Source organism: Microcebus murinus, chromosome 1 (genome assembly GCF_040939455.1).
Source record: "Microcebus murinus isolate Inina chromosome 1, M.murinus_Inina_mat1.0, whole genome shotgun sequence".
NCBI classification, from domain to species: domain Eukaryota; kingdom Metazoa; phylum Chordata; class Mammalia; order Primates; family Cheirogaleidae; genus Microcebus; species Microcebus murinus.
In genome coordinates this window covers 146,349,631-146,365,071 of record NC_134104.1, presented here as the reverse complement: position 1 = coordinate 146,365,071, position 15,441 = coordinate 146,349,631, and the positions used below count along the sequence as shown (strand labels likewise).

Genomic DNA, 15,441 nt, shown 5'->3' with positions numbered 1-15,441 from the left:
CCAGGAGTTTGAGGTTGCTGTGAGCTAGGCTGACGCCATGGCACTCACTCTAGCCTGGACAACAAAGCGAGACTCTGTCTCAAAAAAAAAAAAAAAGAAAGAAATAAGTTGTTCTTCCAGGCTTCTTTTATGCAGGGCCCAATTTGATACTATATAAAACGTACTCTGAAAGAATGAGTCAAAGGCCCAGACAGCACTGCCCAGTATGGCTGACTGATTAGCCCCCAAACAGCCACCTTGGTAGTTGTGAAGGAACCACAGATCCCCAGCTCTCAAAAGCAGAGCACTGAGGAACCAAGAGGCTCAGCCCAGGAAATGCCTATTAACCCAAAGGGTAAGGACAACCTTGTGAAATCCTAAAATCTTAAAGAATTGAAAGAGCAGAATAAATTAAGAAGAAAATGCCAGGATTTCCTCCTATCAAATATGAGGATGCTACCAAACTTAATCAGGATGTTGGGAATCATGTCAGTTGGTTTCTAAGATTAAATTATTCTCTGGGTTTTGAGAAGTCCTATCTAAGGGAGTTATTAAGAACCCGATAGGCCTTTGTCATGGGACATTATGAATGGAGCCTTTCAGGTCCTCTGTTCCCAGGTAAGGGACAAAGGCTGGAGGCAATGACAGCCTGTGGAGGCACCTTCTCTGATACCCACTGAGATGAGCTAACTGAGGGAGTTAGAACGTGTTGGTACTAGGATCTCTGTTGATTTGATGAATGTAACAAGCAAGGCAGAGCCAGAAAAATCTGTAGGTGAGGCAGAGTTTGCTCTCACTGTCTCCCCTCTCCTTTCCATGTCCTGCTGGAATTCCAGTTGCCCAAAGAGCCATCATTCAACTCATTGTAGATGGTGGCTTTCATAGGTGACATGCCTCCATGGCACCATAAGTGACATGCCTCTTATATAATTAATTTCTTCTGCTGTGCACATTTTCCAACTACTTCCACATATCAATCCCTACATGTCTTAGGGCCCTTGTATCCAGACTCCTGAACAGAGACTAAGTTAATGATTAGGTAACCTGGCATACAACTTTCTTTTAAAGTTTTAGTGACTGGGCAGTGCAGCCTGTTACTTCCTTCACAAATTAAACTCACCTGATCTTTCATCTTTTTAATGCTTTCACTTTGGGCACCATAAATTTGTCACCTTTCACATTTCTTTACTACACAACACAGATAATCTGAATTATTTATATACGGATGATTTAGGTCAGTGTTGCTCATTGTGCAGTCTGTGTACCACCTATGTAACTATATCTTGGGGGAGGAAGTGCTTGTTGAAAATGCAGAACCCCGGCCATTACTAGCAACCCAATAAATCAGATGCTTTCGGAGCATCTTTAATATGCTCCCCAGTTGATTTTTCCTGCTAAATCAGTAAACATCTACACACAGAAATATGCCATGTAGGTGCTGGGTATCAGAGGAGATAAGAGAATCTCAAATTTAGTCAACATCCACTACTAACTTATAAAACAAATTCACTTACAAATATTAAAAGAACTAAAAAGTTGGTGCCCCATACATTGGGGTAGGAGATAAAGGGGAAATCTCTGCACCTTCCCCTCAATTTTGCTGTAAACCTAAAACTGTTTTAACCAATGAAATCTTTAAAAATAATAATAATAATAATAATAAGCTGGTCTACCTGAGATAGAGCAGGGGAACAGGTGCTCTTTGGCTCTCCTTTTCTCTCTACGTGGATCACTTTTCTTATACCATCTGCTCATCCTACCCTAATCTCCTCTGTAAACCCCAAAATTTCTGTGGCAGAGCCAATAACTCTTTGCTCAAGGCTCTTGTAGTCCAATGTGCATACTGATCATGACAATAGGATAGCATTTACACCCCATACTATGACCAACTACTCTCTTATTTGGACCTGGTGAATCCCAAACACCATGGCTTGTTCACTGCCATATTCCCTTTCCCCCAGCACAGAATATATAACTTTATAGGTATGCGGTAACTGCTGAATAACTCAATATGTGGATGAATGAATGCATGAATGGTATTGCCACTAAGATTAACATCAGATGAAATGTGTTGGGAGGATGGAAGAATACAAAGGATGACCATCTCCTTTTACACATACAGACATTGTATTAGAGTCACCATTCCTCCTCTCTCTGAGGCACAGGAAGGAGTCAAGGTAGTCATTTATTCAGTCTGTCCCTGTGGTCAATAATCTGAATTGACAAATTAATGACTTCCTATTAGACAAAGAAAGCAAAGGACACAGCCGCCTGAAGTATGCACCAGTAGCATTTAGGAGGAAACCAGAAGCCACACTAGGTATTTCAACCAGAGGGGATTTAATGCAGGGGGTTGATCGCACAGGTTTGGTAAGACTGAAACAGGGCCACGGAGGCAGCCCGATGTTAGTAAACACAGGAAGCAGCTTACTAACCTTAGGGCTGGGGGAACAAGAGGGAAGAGATGGTGTTACCAGAACCTAGAAGCTTTGACGGGGGACCCCCCACGGCTGGCGCCCGGCCCTCTGACGGGGCTGCTGCGCGGCTGTTTCTTGGCCTTCTGAGGGGGGCGCGGCTTGGCGGGTGGCGGTCGGGCCTCTGGGCGGGGGCGTGGCTGGCGCTCCAACCTCGGAGGGGACCGTGGCTTGGCCGGCGCTCTGACCACCGCGGGGGGCGCAGCTGGCGGTTGCTTGGGCCTCTGAGGGGACGTTGCACGGCGGCTGGTTCTGGGAGGGCCAAAAGAAGCTGGAGGCTGGGGCCGTGGCTCTCCTCCGCCGCTTAAGGGACGCTGGCAGGAGCTGGAAACAGGGAGGAAGGCCCTGCGCCCCCTCCCACGCTCCAGTCCCCCTGGAGTGCCTGGCAGCCTAACCCGGAGCCGACTGGCCGGGGCCGGGGGAAGAGTGGCTTGCAGAGCCCCAGCCCCAGCCCAGCCCAGCCCAGCCCCAGCCCGGCGCGCGCGCGGCCACTGCCACCACCCACCTGGTCTTCTGGCACGCGCAGCAGACCAGGTCCTCCTCCTCCTTCTGGTAGAAGCAGCCGCTCTTGCAGATGCTGTATTTCCGGTCCACGATCTCGCGCTTGGAGTTGAGGAAAGTGAAGGGCGGGCAGCAGTGTATGCTGAAGTGCTCGGAGAGTCTCTGGTTCTTGGAGAGTCTGGGACCCTCCTTCCGCGCTTTCTGACTCATCTTACTGGAAATCGCAGACGCGGGGAGACAGGGGTAGGGACGGAAACGCACGTCAGGCCCCGGCCCCGGGGGGCTCTCTCCGCTCAGGGGGGCCACTCCCTGCTACACCCACCGTCCAAGTTAACGTTCAGGGTGGTGGTCCCACAGAGCGAAAGCCCAGCTCTATGGAAAAGAACTCGAGAAAGAGTCCATTCATGTTTGTGTACCGTGTTTCCCTGAAAATAAGACCTACCCATAAAATAAGCCCTACCAGGATTTCTAAACGTTTGCACAATAGAAGCCCTACCCCAAAAATAAGACCTAGTGATGGGCGTGGCTACCCAGCGCATCTGCACAACCCATGCATTTCATGGCAGAGCCGTAAAGAGGAGCAGCCCTTCTCATCTGCCCCATGAGAGCTCTATTGCTCGACATGAGAGATTGGGGCCAATGGTTCTAAAGGAAATAGAGTTGCAAGAAATTCAGGCTGGAATTCGGGGTTTGGAGAGTTATGATGATGTTCCAGAAGAAGACGACTTAACTATATTTGAATAAATGTAGATTGTTGTACTGTACTTAAAAAAAATAACACATCCCCTGAAAATAAGCTCTAGGGTGTATTCTTGAGGAAAAATAAATATAAGACCCTGTCTTATTTGGGGGGAAACACGGTACTGTTTTAAATTGTGTTTTCTAAGAGAAAGAGGAACATGGACTCTTGTTTTCCTTGTGTTTTAGACACTCATACAGTATAGGGGAAAAAATTACAACACCAAACATGGCCTTGACTAAATAATATTCTAGATTTAGGAAAGGCCTTTTCTCTAAGAAGCAAAAAATAATTTATGATTAAAACCACAATGACCATTCATATCATAAAATACTACACAACAAGGAAAATGAACTACTGTAACACACACCGATATGTTTGAATCTCACAAACATAGTATTGAACGTACTAAGTCAGACACAAAAGAATACAAGCTGTGTGATTCATTTTATATGAGGTTAAAAAGAGGCAAAACTAATTTAAGGTGCTGGAAATCAGAGCATAGTTATATTTGGACAAAGTGGAGCTAAGAAGGGGCACCGGAGAGGTTGCTGGGGGCTGAAAATGTTCCTTCCAGGAATGTGACAAATGCAGAAATAGTCCTCTCTAACACTCCAAAACACTGAAGCATGCAAGGGACTTATGTGACTATTAATCATCAAGGGTCAACACATATACATGGGTAGTGGGCCTATCCTGGATACTGAGAATGTCCTTACCTCAAAAAACTCAAGGTCAGGTTGGAGACACAGACATGCATCATGTGATTACAGCCAACGTTATGTTGACCAACAGAAGTACGTGCAAAGATCAAGGACAACACAGAGAATCCATAGATGGATTCCTTGGAGACAGCACATACTATCTAGATTTTTAAGGATGAATACATTAAAAGCAACTAAGTCACATTGAGGGGATATTTTAATTGTTTTGTTTGTCTACGTGGTTATCCTCTGCTTCAAATGGGAATGAGCTGGGAAGCAAGTAGAGTGCAGTTACAAATACGTTTTCTTTTTGCACCTCCATTTGTGATAGTCCAAGTAATGTGTTACATCCATTATGTGTGTTACAAATGTTCTTTCCCAACGTGTCACTTACTTTTATGCAAAAAATATAGTTTTATGTAATTAAATTTCTTAGTTCTCATTCAGAGTTTTATGTTTTGCTTGGGAAGGTCTTTGCCACTCCGCCATCTTTCAAACATACTCATGTATACCCCATTTTAAAAGAAAATCCTCACTGGATGCCACTCCCACATCTATTTGCCTCCCTCTTACCCTTCTTTCGATAAGCAAAGTTCTTGAAAATTTATCAATATTTTTTTTTCCATTTCTACTCTCCTGTTCACTCCACAATGCATCCCACTCTGGCTCCTGTTCCTTTCCTTCCAAGGAAAAATGGCTCTCCACAGCTCCCCAAAGACCCCCATGCTGCTAAACCAGTCATCTCCTTATTTGGTGCCTCTCTCCAGCTAAATTCTTCCCTTTCTTGTGACACCACATTCTCCTAGATTTCCTCCTCCAACTCTAGACCCTCTTTCTCGATTTCTTTTATGTATTCATCCGCTTCAGCCAAAATTTTTGGTTTTTTATCCAAGACTTTTAATGTTAGAGTTCTTCATGGTACAACAAATACTAAATGATTAATGGAGCTATTTTCACCCATTTAATTCAGCATTTATTACATAGGTTGTGCCAGGCACAGTGCCCCGTTGATATAATGGACACAAAGTGAATCATGCTTAGTCCAGTCTTGAAGAAACTTACCCACCAGCTGGAGATACAGGCAAGTACGTGACTAGAATGCACTTAGTGTGCAAACGGCCACAAAGCTCATTTATTGAGCCCAGATATGTACAAGTCACTGAGTTGAGTAAGGTGATGGATCGGATAAACATCCTGCTCACAATGGACTCACCTTGTAGGTAGAGGAATGTAACACAGACGTCAGTAAGCGCGATACAAGGGCAGTTGTGCTCTGGAACGTGAAGGCGTGCTGACAAAATGGCATGAGAAATTCACAAGAGAGGGGGCGCTACGCTGGGCTGGGGCACCAGGTAAAACTCCATGGGCAGAAACCTTTCATCTGGCCCTAAGATGTGGTCAGCCAGAGATAAGGGATGTGGAGGGACGGGAATGGCTGACACCTAAGCACAGGTGCCCAGGGGTGAACTACAGTATCCCTGAGAGCCCTGCCCGTGTCCGCAGTGCACTGGCAGAGAAGGAGCGGTGCCAGGATACAGGTGGTGCGGTGAGACGGGAGTTACCTGTCACTGGGAAGTGTCCAGCCCTGGTGACTGGGAGCACAGTCAAGCCACCAGCTGATCAGAGGTCTAAATAGGTGAGAAGGAGGGAAATGTAGGATACTATGAATTTAGGGTGCCCAGGACATCCACGAGGAAATAGGCATCCAAAACTCAGGAGCTACAGCTATCATCTTGAGCATTTGTCGCCTCATGGGAAGAGGCACAACCCTGGCCATGGATGAGATGCCTATGAACTGAGCAAGAAGCCAGACCAGGGAAGGCTTCCAGGAACATTGGGCCTACCTTCAAGATGCAGAAGCCAAGAAGGAAGGCGAAGGAGGGCTATTTAGAGAGGCAGGATGAGTAGCAGCCTCTCGGAAGAAAAATGTCCAGATTTCCAGAGGAAGAGATGACCAGCAATAGCCTGAGAAGCCCTTTGTCCAATCGCGCATTATGGGCCAATGAGAAACTACAGCTGACTTACGGGGTCTGATTCATGACAAAGACCCTAAAGATCTGCCAAGCCCCTTCCCCAATCCTACGTATGTCACGAGTTCAGCTCGAGTTTCTCCTCCCGAGGGAAATAATGAAATGCAATGCTTCAGGACTACCCTGCAAGAGTAATTTCTTCAGGTGCCAGGCACATGAAGACTATGTTACTCGGCTTGTCACAAGCAACCAAGGCATCCTCAATCCCTCCAGCCTTATGGGGTCACCTTTTCCCAAATGGCTCAGGTACCCATCACAAATGACAGAAAATCGAGCACTTGCCCCACTTTTCTGAGAAAGAAAGAACTTGGGGTAAGAAGGAGATTTTAAGTCCGCTGTGAGTCTGACTTGCTGCTCTGGCTGAATTCTCAATTCCCATCCACTGTTCCAGCTGACGTGATCCGGGGACCCCACTCTATGCTTATCTGGACCCCCGCCCCAACCCCAGCCATCTCTTCCCTCAGCAGGTGGGGGGAAGGTTCTCAGTTTCCTATTCCACTTCCCTCCCTCCCCGCCTTCCCCACCATGTCCGGCAGGGGGCAGCCTCACCTCTTGCTAGCCATCAATGCCTGGTCCTGACAGAAAACGCAATTCTCTTCCCTGGAAGAACCCTGTCATTGTCCTGTGGCAACCACCAGAAAATTTATCCAGCTTTTAAAATGATATTTTCTCCTTCCCTTAGTGAAATGTTTATATGCTGTGGGAAAAAGACTCTGGCCTAGTAACTCTTTCCCCCTGTAGCAGAAATACAGCATTTAACCTGGGGCACGTGGGTAACTGGCTGTATTTATTACCCCCCAACTCTGCCCAACACCACCCCCCAGTTTAAGAATGCTAAGTCCCACCTGCTAAGCAACAGCAATATACACAAGAGTCACCCTTTCCCAACACACTAGGATTTTTGTAAATTAATTGGAAATACAGGCTGTTAAATTTAGCCTAAAGCTGCCTTCTTGCATATTTTAAGTTTGGCCTAAAGGTTTCTCTGTATACAGTGAACTATAACATAACTAGATGTGTAAACAGACTGTAACTGAAACAGTTTTTACCAATCACAGGCAGCCAGCTGTTCAAACTGTGTTCAAATGAAGCAAATGCCAAGCTGTAACCAATCCAGCTGCCCTATGCCTCACTTCCGGTTACTGTCCACCACCTTCCTTTTTCTGTTCATAAATATCATCTGACCATGTGGCAGCCCTGAAATCACTCTGAACCTGTTCTGGTTCCTGTGGCTGTCCGATTCTCGGATCCATTCTTTGCTCATCTGAACTCTGTTAAATTTAATTTGCCTTAAGTTTTTCTTTTAACAGAACAAATAACTAACAGCAGAGAAAAGAAGTAGCATTTACTGATCACCTATTGTATGGTGGTTGTTATATATACTTTATCTCATCTTCATAGTACGGAATCATGATCAATAAAGATGAGAGAGTCTAAGGAACATGACCAAGTTCACAAAGCCGGTAAGAGGCAACAGGGGATTTGAACCCACATCTGTGGGTTGAACCCACCCCAACATCACAAGCTCTTTTAACCAGGTCCAACCCTACTTTGTACTTCCTGTATACTCAACTCTCTTCTCCTAGAAACAGCAGTCCAGGCACTGGGCCCAGACTGGACTTCAGGAGACTAGAGTTGGGCCCAGGGATGGGATAAGGCTACATAGACTTGTGGGTCTACATCTTAGAGTGAAAAAGACTGAAAGTTGGAAAGAGATCTCTCCAGAAGAAAAAGGTAGAGGGTGGTGTTTGGAGATGTCCACAACAGTAGGTGTCCCTTCCAGAGCAAGAAGGCCCACATGGGGTACCAGAATATTAACCTGGGATGGGTCCTGAGGGATTGTGACTTATTGCAGCTCCTGCCCACCCAGTCCTTTAGTAGATTTGAAATCTATATTCACTGCTGAAAATTGGAAAACTCAGATGGACGAAAATAATACGAATTCCTGAATTCTTACCTCATGGTTAACTACTTGTAAAATACTTTGACATTTTTTCCTTTGAGAATATTTACATGTAAATATATAGTTAATAAAAAGTGGGACATACCTTACACACTGTTCAAATTTACATAATTGGCAAATCATTCATTTTTTAAGTTTTAAAATTATAGACATAATGTTACCCATATTATTCTCCTATGGTTTTTAAAATCTGTGATAAATTTGTAATTAAACCCCCTTTATAGTTCATAGTACATATTTGTATCTTCTCTCATTTTTCTTGAGTAATCTTGTCAAAGTTATCTACTTCATTAGTTTTTTTCAAAAACAATGGCTGGGTGTGGTAGGTAGCTCACACCTGTAATCCCAGCACTTAGGGAGGCTGAAACAGAAGGATTGCTTGAGGACAGGAGTTCAAGACCAGCCTGGACAATAAAGCGAGGCCTATCTCTACAAAAAATTTAAAAATTAGCCTGGCATGGTGGCACACACCTGTCATCCCAGCTACGAGAGGCTGAGGTGATGGGAGGATTGCTTGAGCCCAGGAGACAGGGTTACAGTGAGCTATGATGGTGCCACTGCACTCTAGCCTGGACAACATAGCAAGATCCCATCTCAAAAAAATTTTTTTTTCTTAAAGTTTATGTTCTTGTTCTTTTTCCCTATTAAGCTAAATGCTTCTCACGTACACATTAATAGCTATAACTTTCAATTGTACAAATTTAGCTGCATACCACAATTATAAACATAAATTTTCCATCTGCATTTTTATTCCTTTATTTTTTTTTTCCATTTTCAGTTGGCCAATTAACATTTTGTTTGTTTTTTTTTAATTTTAGTAGAGACGGGGTCTCGGCTCTTGCTCAGGCTGGTCTTGAACTTCTGAGCTCCAACGATCCACCCGTCTCGGCCTCCCAGAGAGCTAGGATTACAGGCGTGAGCCACAGCGCCCGGCCCATTTTTAAATATGGATGCGTTCTTCTGGGATTCAATTATTTTTTAAAATATATTATAAAATTTCCAAATATATGAAATTATTTTTATTACATTGGCTTCCAATTTTAGTGCATTTAGTTTGAGAAAGTATTCTGTATGATAATGATTCTGATGTTTGTTGAGATTTGCTTTATGGCCTAATACATAGTCAACATTTTTAAATATTCTATAGGTGCTCGAAAAGATTATGTATTTCTGGAAACAATCTGAGATTTTCTAATGAAAATTGAAATGTGCATAAACTACAATCTAGCATTTTATCTTTGGGTGCAGCAGGATCTTGGATCATGGCTCAACCTGACAAAGGGAGCCTCACAGTAGAGCACAAAGACTGGGGGGGAGGAGGAGGGAGGGGCAGGGGCGGGTGGACTGAATCCTGAATTACTGTGGACTCACTATTCCAGGCTGCACTCTTGCACTCTGAACACCTTTTACGCGAGACAAACTTCCACTTTGTTTAAACCACTGTTATTTCAGTTACAAGCAATCAAATACAATTCCTAATAGACATACTCTGTTTCCTCATCTAAAAGGGAAGAATAGGCCCGGCAAGGTATAATCCTAGCACTTTGGGATGAGTTTGAAACTAGCCTGATCAAGAGCAACACCCCATCTCTACCAAAAATAGAAAGAAATTAATTGGCCAACTAAAAATATATAGAAAAAAATTAGCCGGGCATGGTGGTGCATGCCTGTAGTCCCAGCTACTCGGGAGGCTGAGGCAGAAAGATCGCTTGAGCCCAGGAGTTTGAGGTTGCTGTGAGCTAGGCTGACACCACGGCACTCTAGCCCAGGCAACAGAGTGAGACTCTGTCTCAAAATAAATAAATAAATTAAATAAAATAAAATGGAAGAATAACAAATAACAATAATACTTAACTTCAGAGACCAGCCTGAGTTAAAATATTAAATAAAACAAAGTCAGTAAAGAACTGAACCTAGCACTGTAACCATGTAAGTAACTTGCTTAAAAAATTCCATTTCCCTTTCACTGACTGAGAATTCATTCAAGCGACCTGTCTAATTCTGCGGAATTCTGTAGACACACTCTATTTATCTCACTGTGTTTCTCTGATGACATTTAATTTAAGCATTAATCACATCTTTATTTACTTTAATGGCTAAAAACAAATCATTATAAACGCTGCATGACATTTTCACAAAGGATCTCACCTATCTGCAGAGCAAAGATAATTGCAAATTCTCCGGCAGAATGAAGAGAAAAATAACTGAATTTGAAACTGTAAAATATAATCTTCTCCAGGCTTTGCAGACATTTCCATAATATCTAAAATTCAAGAGGAGAGCCGGGCGTGGTGGCTCAGGCCTGTAATCCTAGCACTCTCAGAGGCCGAGGCAGGTGGATCACTCAAGGTCAGGAGTTCAAAACCAGCCCGAGCAAGAGCGAGACCCCGTCTCTACTAAAAATAGAAAGAAATTAGCTCGACAACTAAAACTATATAGAAAACTTTAGCTGGGCATGGTGTTGCATGCCTGTAATCCCCTGTGAGGCAGAAAGATTGCCTGAGCCCTGGAGTTTGAGGTTGCTGTGAGCTAGGCTGACGCCATGGCACTCTAGCCCGGGCAATAGAGTGAGACTCTGTCTCAAAAATAAATAAATAAATAAAGAGGAGAGAAAAAGGAGGCAAGTATTCAAGGAAGGAAAAGGAAGTGAAGCAATCCCACATTCCATCAGGAACTCTGCTCTGGCTCAGGCAACCGGTCTGTTCAACACAGGAAGGGACCTTTCTAACTGACTTTGGAAGTTATAAAACTGGGCTCCTTAGGGGGGAAAAATGATTTTGTGAACAGACCACACCTTTTTCTAATTCATGCAAATTAATTAGCAAGCTTAAATCAGTATACACATGCTTGATACTAGAGATAGCATTAGAATCTATAGAACCATGGCAGGCGTGGTGGCTCACGCCTGTGATCCTAGCACTCTGGGAGGCCGAGGCGGGTGGATTGCTTGAGGTCAGGAGTTCGAAACCAGCCTGAGCAAGAGCAAGACCCCATCTCTACTAAAAATAGAAAGAAATTAATTGGCCAACTAAAATTATATAGAAAAAAAATTATCCGGGCATGGTGGTGCATGCCTATAGTCCCAGCTACTCGGGAGGCTGAGGCAGGAGGATCGCTTAAGCCCAGGAGTTCGAGATTGCTGTGAGCTAGGCTGACGCCATGGCACTCCCGCCCAGGCAACAGAGTGAGACCCTGTCTCAAAAAAAAAAAGGAGTAAATGCAGGCCAGGCACGGTGGTTCACACCTATAATCCTAGCACTCTGGGAGGCCGATATGGGAGGATCACTTGAGGTCAGGAGTTCGAGACCAACCTGAGCAAGAGCAAGACCCTGTCTCTACTAAAGAAAGAAATTAGCTGGACAACTAAAAACATATAGAAAAAATTAGTTGGGCATGCTAATGCATGCCTGTAGTCCCAGCTACTCGGGAGGCTGAGAAAAAGGACCACTTGAGCCTAGGAGTTTGAGGTTGCTGTGAGCTAGGCTGATGCCAGGGCACTCTAGCCCCGGCAACAGAGCGAGACTCTGTCTCAAAAAAAAAAAAAATAAGATAGTAAATGCAGGTTTTTTTTCCCCAAAAAATTCTTTAATTGATAAGCTTAATGCCTAGCAACTTTAAAAACACAGAAACTCATATTTTGGTCAAAGATAAACAGGTTATAGAATAAAAATGAAGCTTACTAATTGGACAAAACAGAAAGACCAGTCTGGTCTCTTTTTCTGTGCCATGATTTCTCTCACAATTGCTCGATTTGAGTGGTAATTTGGGAGTAAAGTGGTATCTGATGCCAATGTGATACATAGCTAGAAAAGACCAATAATGGGTGAGTGAAGTCCTTATTCTATAATGTTCCATGGGCTTGTCAAGTCAGTTTTTTCTATTCAGAAGAAGAGATAAAAAGAATGAAGTTATCCCAAACAGTCCTGGAAAGAGGGGTAGAAAAAGATTTAAGAAGGTGAAAGAGGGAAGGGAAGTTTGCTGGGCATGACACCATTTGCAAGGTCACAACGAACATCCCAACGGAGCGCAGACCTTTCCTTTTCAGTTGGTACTAGGTAATTGTTTGGAACATACACATGCTGAGGTTTGGATTGGGGTTCTGGTTGACAAAGCATCTGCTCTCGGACACCCCAGCGTAATTCCTTCCTATGATCTTCACCAGGTAACCGCGTTAAGTCCCAATCCCGTTTACACTGAAAATATCGGGCTACCCGGTCTACCTTGCCCCGGTTTCGGCTTAACTGGTCCAGCCTTGGAAGAATAAAGTAAGGACTTGGGTCTTCTGGCAACCATCAGGTCTTCTTCATAAGCTGGAGGGCCCATTCCTTCTCTTCGTAAATAGTGAATAAACTGGTCTTGAGAAATTCCTTGGTATTCATGTGGTAGATTAAAACTTTGTGAACTATCAGCTGGGGATTCCTTGTCCTCTTGGAACTGCATATTCATCAGCCTTTGTCTTAGGTCCCAGAGATCTGGATCACTTTCTGTACCAGATTCTGATTCACTGACAATGGACTCATCTGTCACTAATACTTCCCCGCCTGGCTTTCTACGCAGCACCTTTCTCTTGTATTTGGAAAACGGGACAGTTCTTCAATTCTTGTCACTCAGATTCCTCAGAACCATGAGCAACGATCTACCCTTCTCTTGTTATAAAGAACTCAACGCGGAGAGGATGGGAGACAAGCTTTCACCTTGACTATCCAGGACCGAAACCCTATTCAAGAACAATATTCTGGCTTCATATATCAAAAGTCCAAAGAAAGACAATGCTCAGTCCCAAGATCTATTAATATGTTATATGGATTAAGAAATGGGATGTTTAATATATACTTAAGAAAAAAAATTTAAAGTTAACAAAGCAAGACATTTCAAATGCATTCAAATTCAGCTTACTTGTGCAAAAGAAGCACAACTTTTTTATTTCTCTATAATCGTATAATTGATGCAACAGTGTTATACAAGCCCACCCCATGCTGGATATTGGCTGGGAAAGAAAAGGGAAGGGAGAGAGCAGCTGAACCTCTGAATTTATAGTGCCTTGATCACTTCTGGTTTAAGCCATCTCTCCCTAGTTTGTTGTCATTTGGAGTTCAGTTCCCCAACAGGACCATTTCTCACCTTCCTCTCTTCCTTCTCAAGGTGAGGAAGAGTGTAGGAAAGTTGGGTATCCTGGTGGCAGTGAGGGAAGAGGCTGGTCTGGGTTGACCTTCTCTGTTGCTCTCTGATATGGGTGCCTTGTCTGGCCTCACTGGCCCTTGGCATGAATGCCACACGTCACTGCTGACCACTTGACCAGACCAAAGCCTCTGGTGACCAGACTCCGACTCAGTAGCCTCCTATTCTGGTCCCGCTGTCCTCTCAGCTCCTCCACGTTTTACTCTGGGAAAGTCCTGGTTCCCATGCATATGCCATCACTATCTTCACCCTTTCTCTGGTGTTAGGCGCATCACAGTGATATCACCCTCTGGACTGTGAATGACCACTCGATGATGTCACTGAGGCCCCAGCTGCCTTGTATGGACAGGGTGGTGTGGACCATAACAGAGCACTGGTCTCACTGGAGAATTAAGAGCCCTGTCCTGGGGTCACTGGCCTAGACAGCATCCCCACCCAAAGCTGGGCTGTCACTTGTGGGTCACACTGGATGTGGCTGAGGGCTGGCCTCCTGAAGAGGCCTGCAGCCTGCCCCACGCTACCCCTGTCCAAGTGTGGTCACTACCCCACACATGCACACAGTTTCAAACCTGTCTGGGTGATTCCACCACACCACATCCCCCATGCCCCACATACACGTCTGCCTCCTTTGCTTCCTCTCTCTCTCCCTCTCCCTCTCTCTCTCTCTCTCTCTCTCTGTCCTTTCCCGTTCTTTCCCATTCTTCTCTGGGTAGAAGGGCTCTTTTCCATTTCCTCCCTCTCTGGCAAAGACTCAGCCTCCATCACATCTTCTTTCTACCTGAGGGTACCAAACCTACGGCTCAGCTTTCTTGGCAGAAAGGACATTCATTTTACATGATGGAGGAAACTCTATGATCTGCGTTGTTTGGCATGGTTTGTGAGCTGTCAGACTGTTTGGAACTAAGGGCTACAAAGAACAAAACTATGTTATTTAAATATTCCTTAAATCACACCCATTGGGAAGCATAAGTTACTAACAATAGCTAATAATAGTACTATTGATTGAGACTTCTCTATGAAGCAGGTACTCTTCTAAGTGCATGACATTTACTAATCTACTTAACCCTAGCAATAATCCTAGGCGGTAGATGTTTTTACTTTCATGCTTATTTTATAGATGAGGAACTGAGGCCCAGAGATGGCAGGTCCATAAGAATCAACACAACTCATGAGTGACCAGTGAGACCAGTGGCCTGTTATGGTCCACACCACCCTGTCCATACAAGGGAGATGGGGCCTCAGTGACATCATCAACTGGTCATTCACAGTCCAGAGGGTGACATCACTGTGATGCGCCTAACACCAGAGAAAGGGTGAAGATAGTGATGATAAGTTATCTACCCCAGGCCTCTTCCTCTGCTGCTGCTTTAAGGAACAGAATGGGAAAGGAGTTTCCTTCAACAACCTAAGAACATGCTCCACAGGACACAGAACTCCCCCATAAATTCACAGAGAGGAGAAGATTCGAGCAAATGAGGCCATGTTCTCTCTAGGCCTTCCCTTTCCTTTTCCCCAACTCCTTCCAATAGCCGGCTGTAATTTCTCTTTAAAACTCACACCACCACCCTCTGTGCCTTTAAATGATTAGAAATAATTGCAAAGGAGGAATAGTAATAGGAGTAACCAGGAATTGCAACTTTTACATATTGGTTTCAAGAACAAGATGAAATATCTAACATTTAAAATACGGAATTATTTCAAAGCATGGAGAATTAATTGCAAGTGCTTAAAATATTTATGAATTTTGAACAAGTTTTTGTTAAACCTTGTCTCCATTTCACAATTTAATATTTACTCTCTGAATATTAACACCCTCGAGAGCAATAAAATTTTTTGACCTTTCATTCTGTGATGAGAGACAGAAGTAAAATAT

The 15,441-nt window shown here is 44.1% G+C and overlaps 1 protein-coding gene across 6 annotated transcripts in view; it reads right to left on the bottom strand.

Annotated features, from left to right (window-relative positions):
* The window catches only part of MOBP (myelin associated oligodendrocyte basic protein), a 98,383-nt gene that overhangs the window by 58,963 nt on the left and 23,979 nt on the right, over window positions 1–15,441 (bottom strand). For 3 of the 6 annotated variants that reach the window (XR_012921019.1, XR_002223059.2, XM_076006527.1), the window contains exons 3-4: window positions 2,959–3,168; window positions 2,415–2,705 (exon numbers count right to left, since the gene is read on the bottom strand). The exons of 1 other annotated variant lie outside the window; for it this stretch is intronic. Coding sequence is in view for 1 of the 5 variants with exons in the window: in XM_076006527.1 (XP_075862642.1) it covers window positions 2,450–2,705; window positions 2,959–3,164 (462 nt within the window). In the remaining 4 variants the exon portion in view is untranslated. The remainder of the gene's footprint in view (window positions 1–2,414; window positions 2,706–2,958; window positions 3,169–15,441) is intronic. 2 more of the 6 variants (XR_002223071.2, XR_002223072.2) reach the window with 2 other exon arrangements.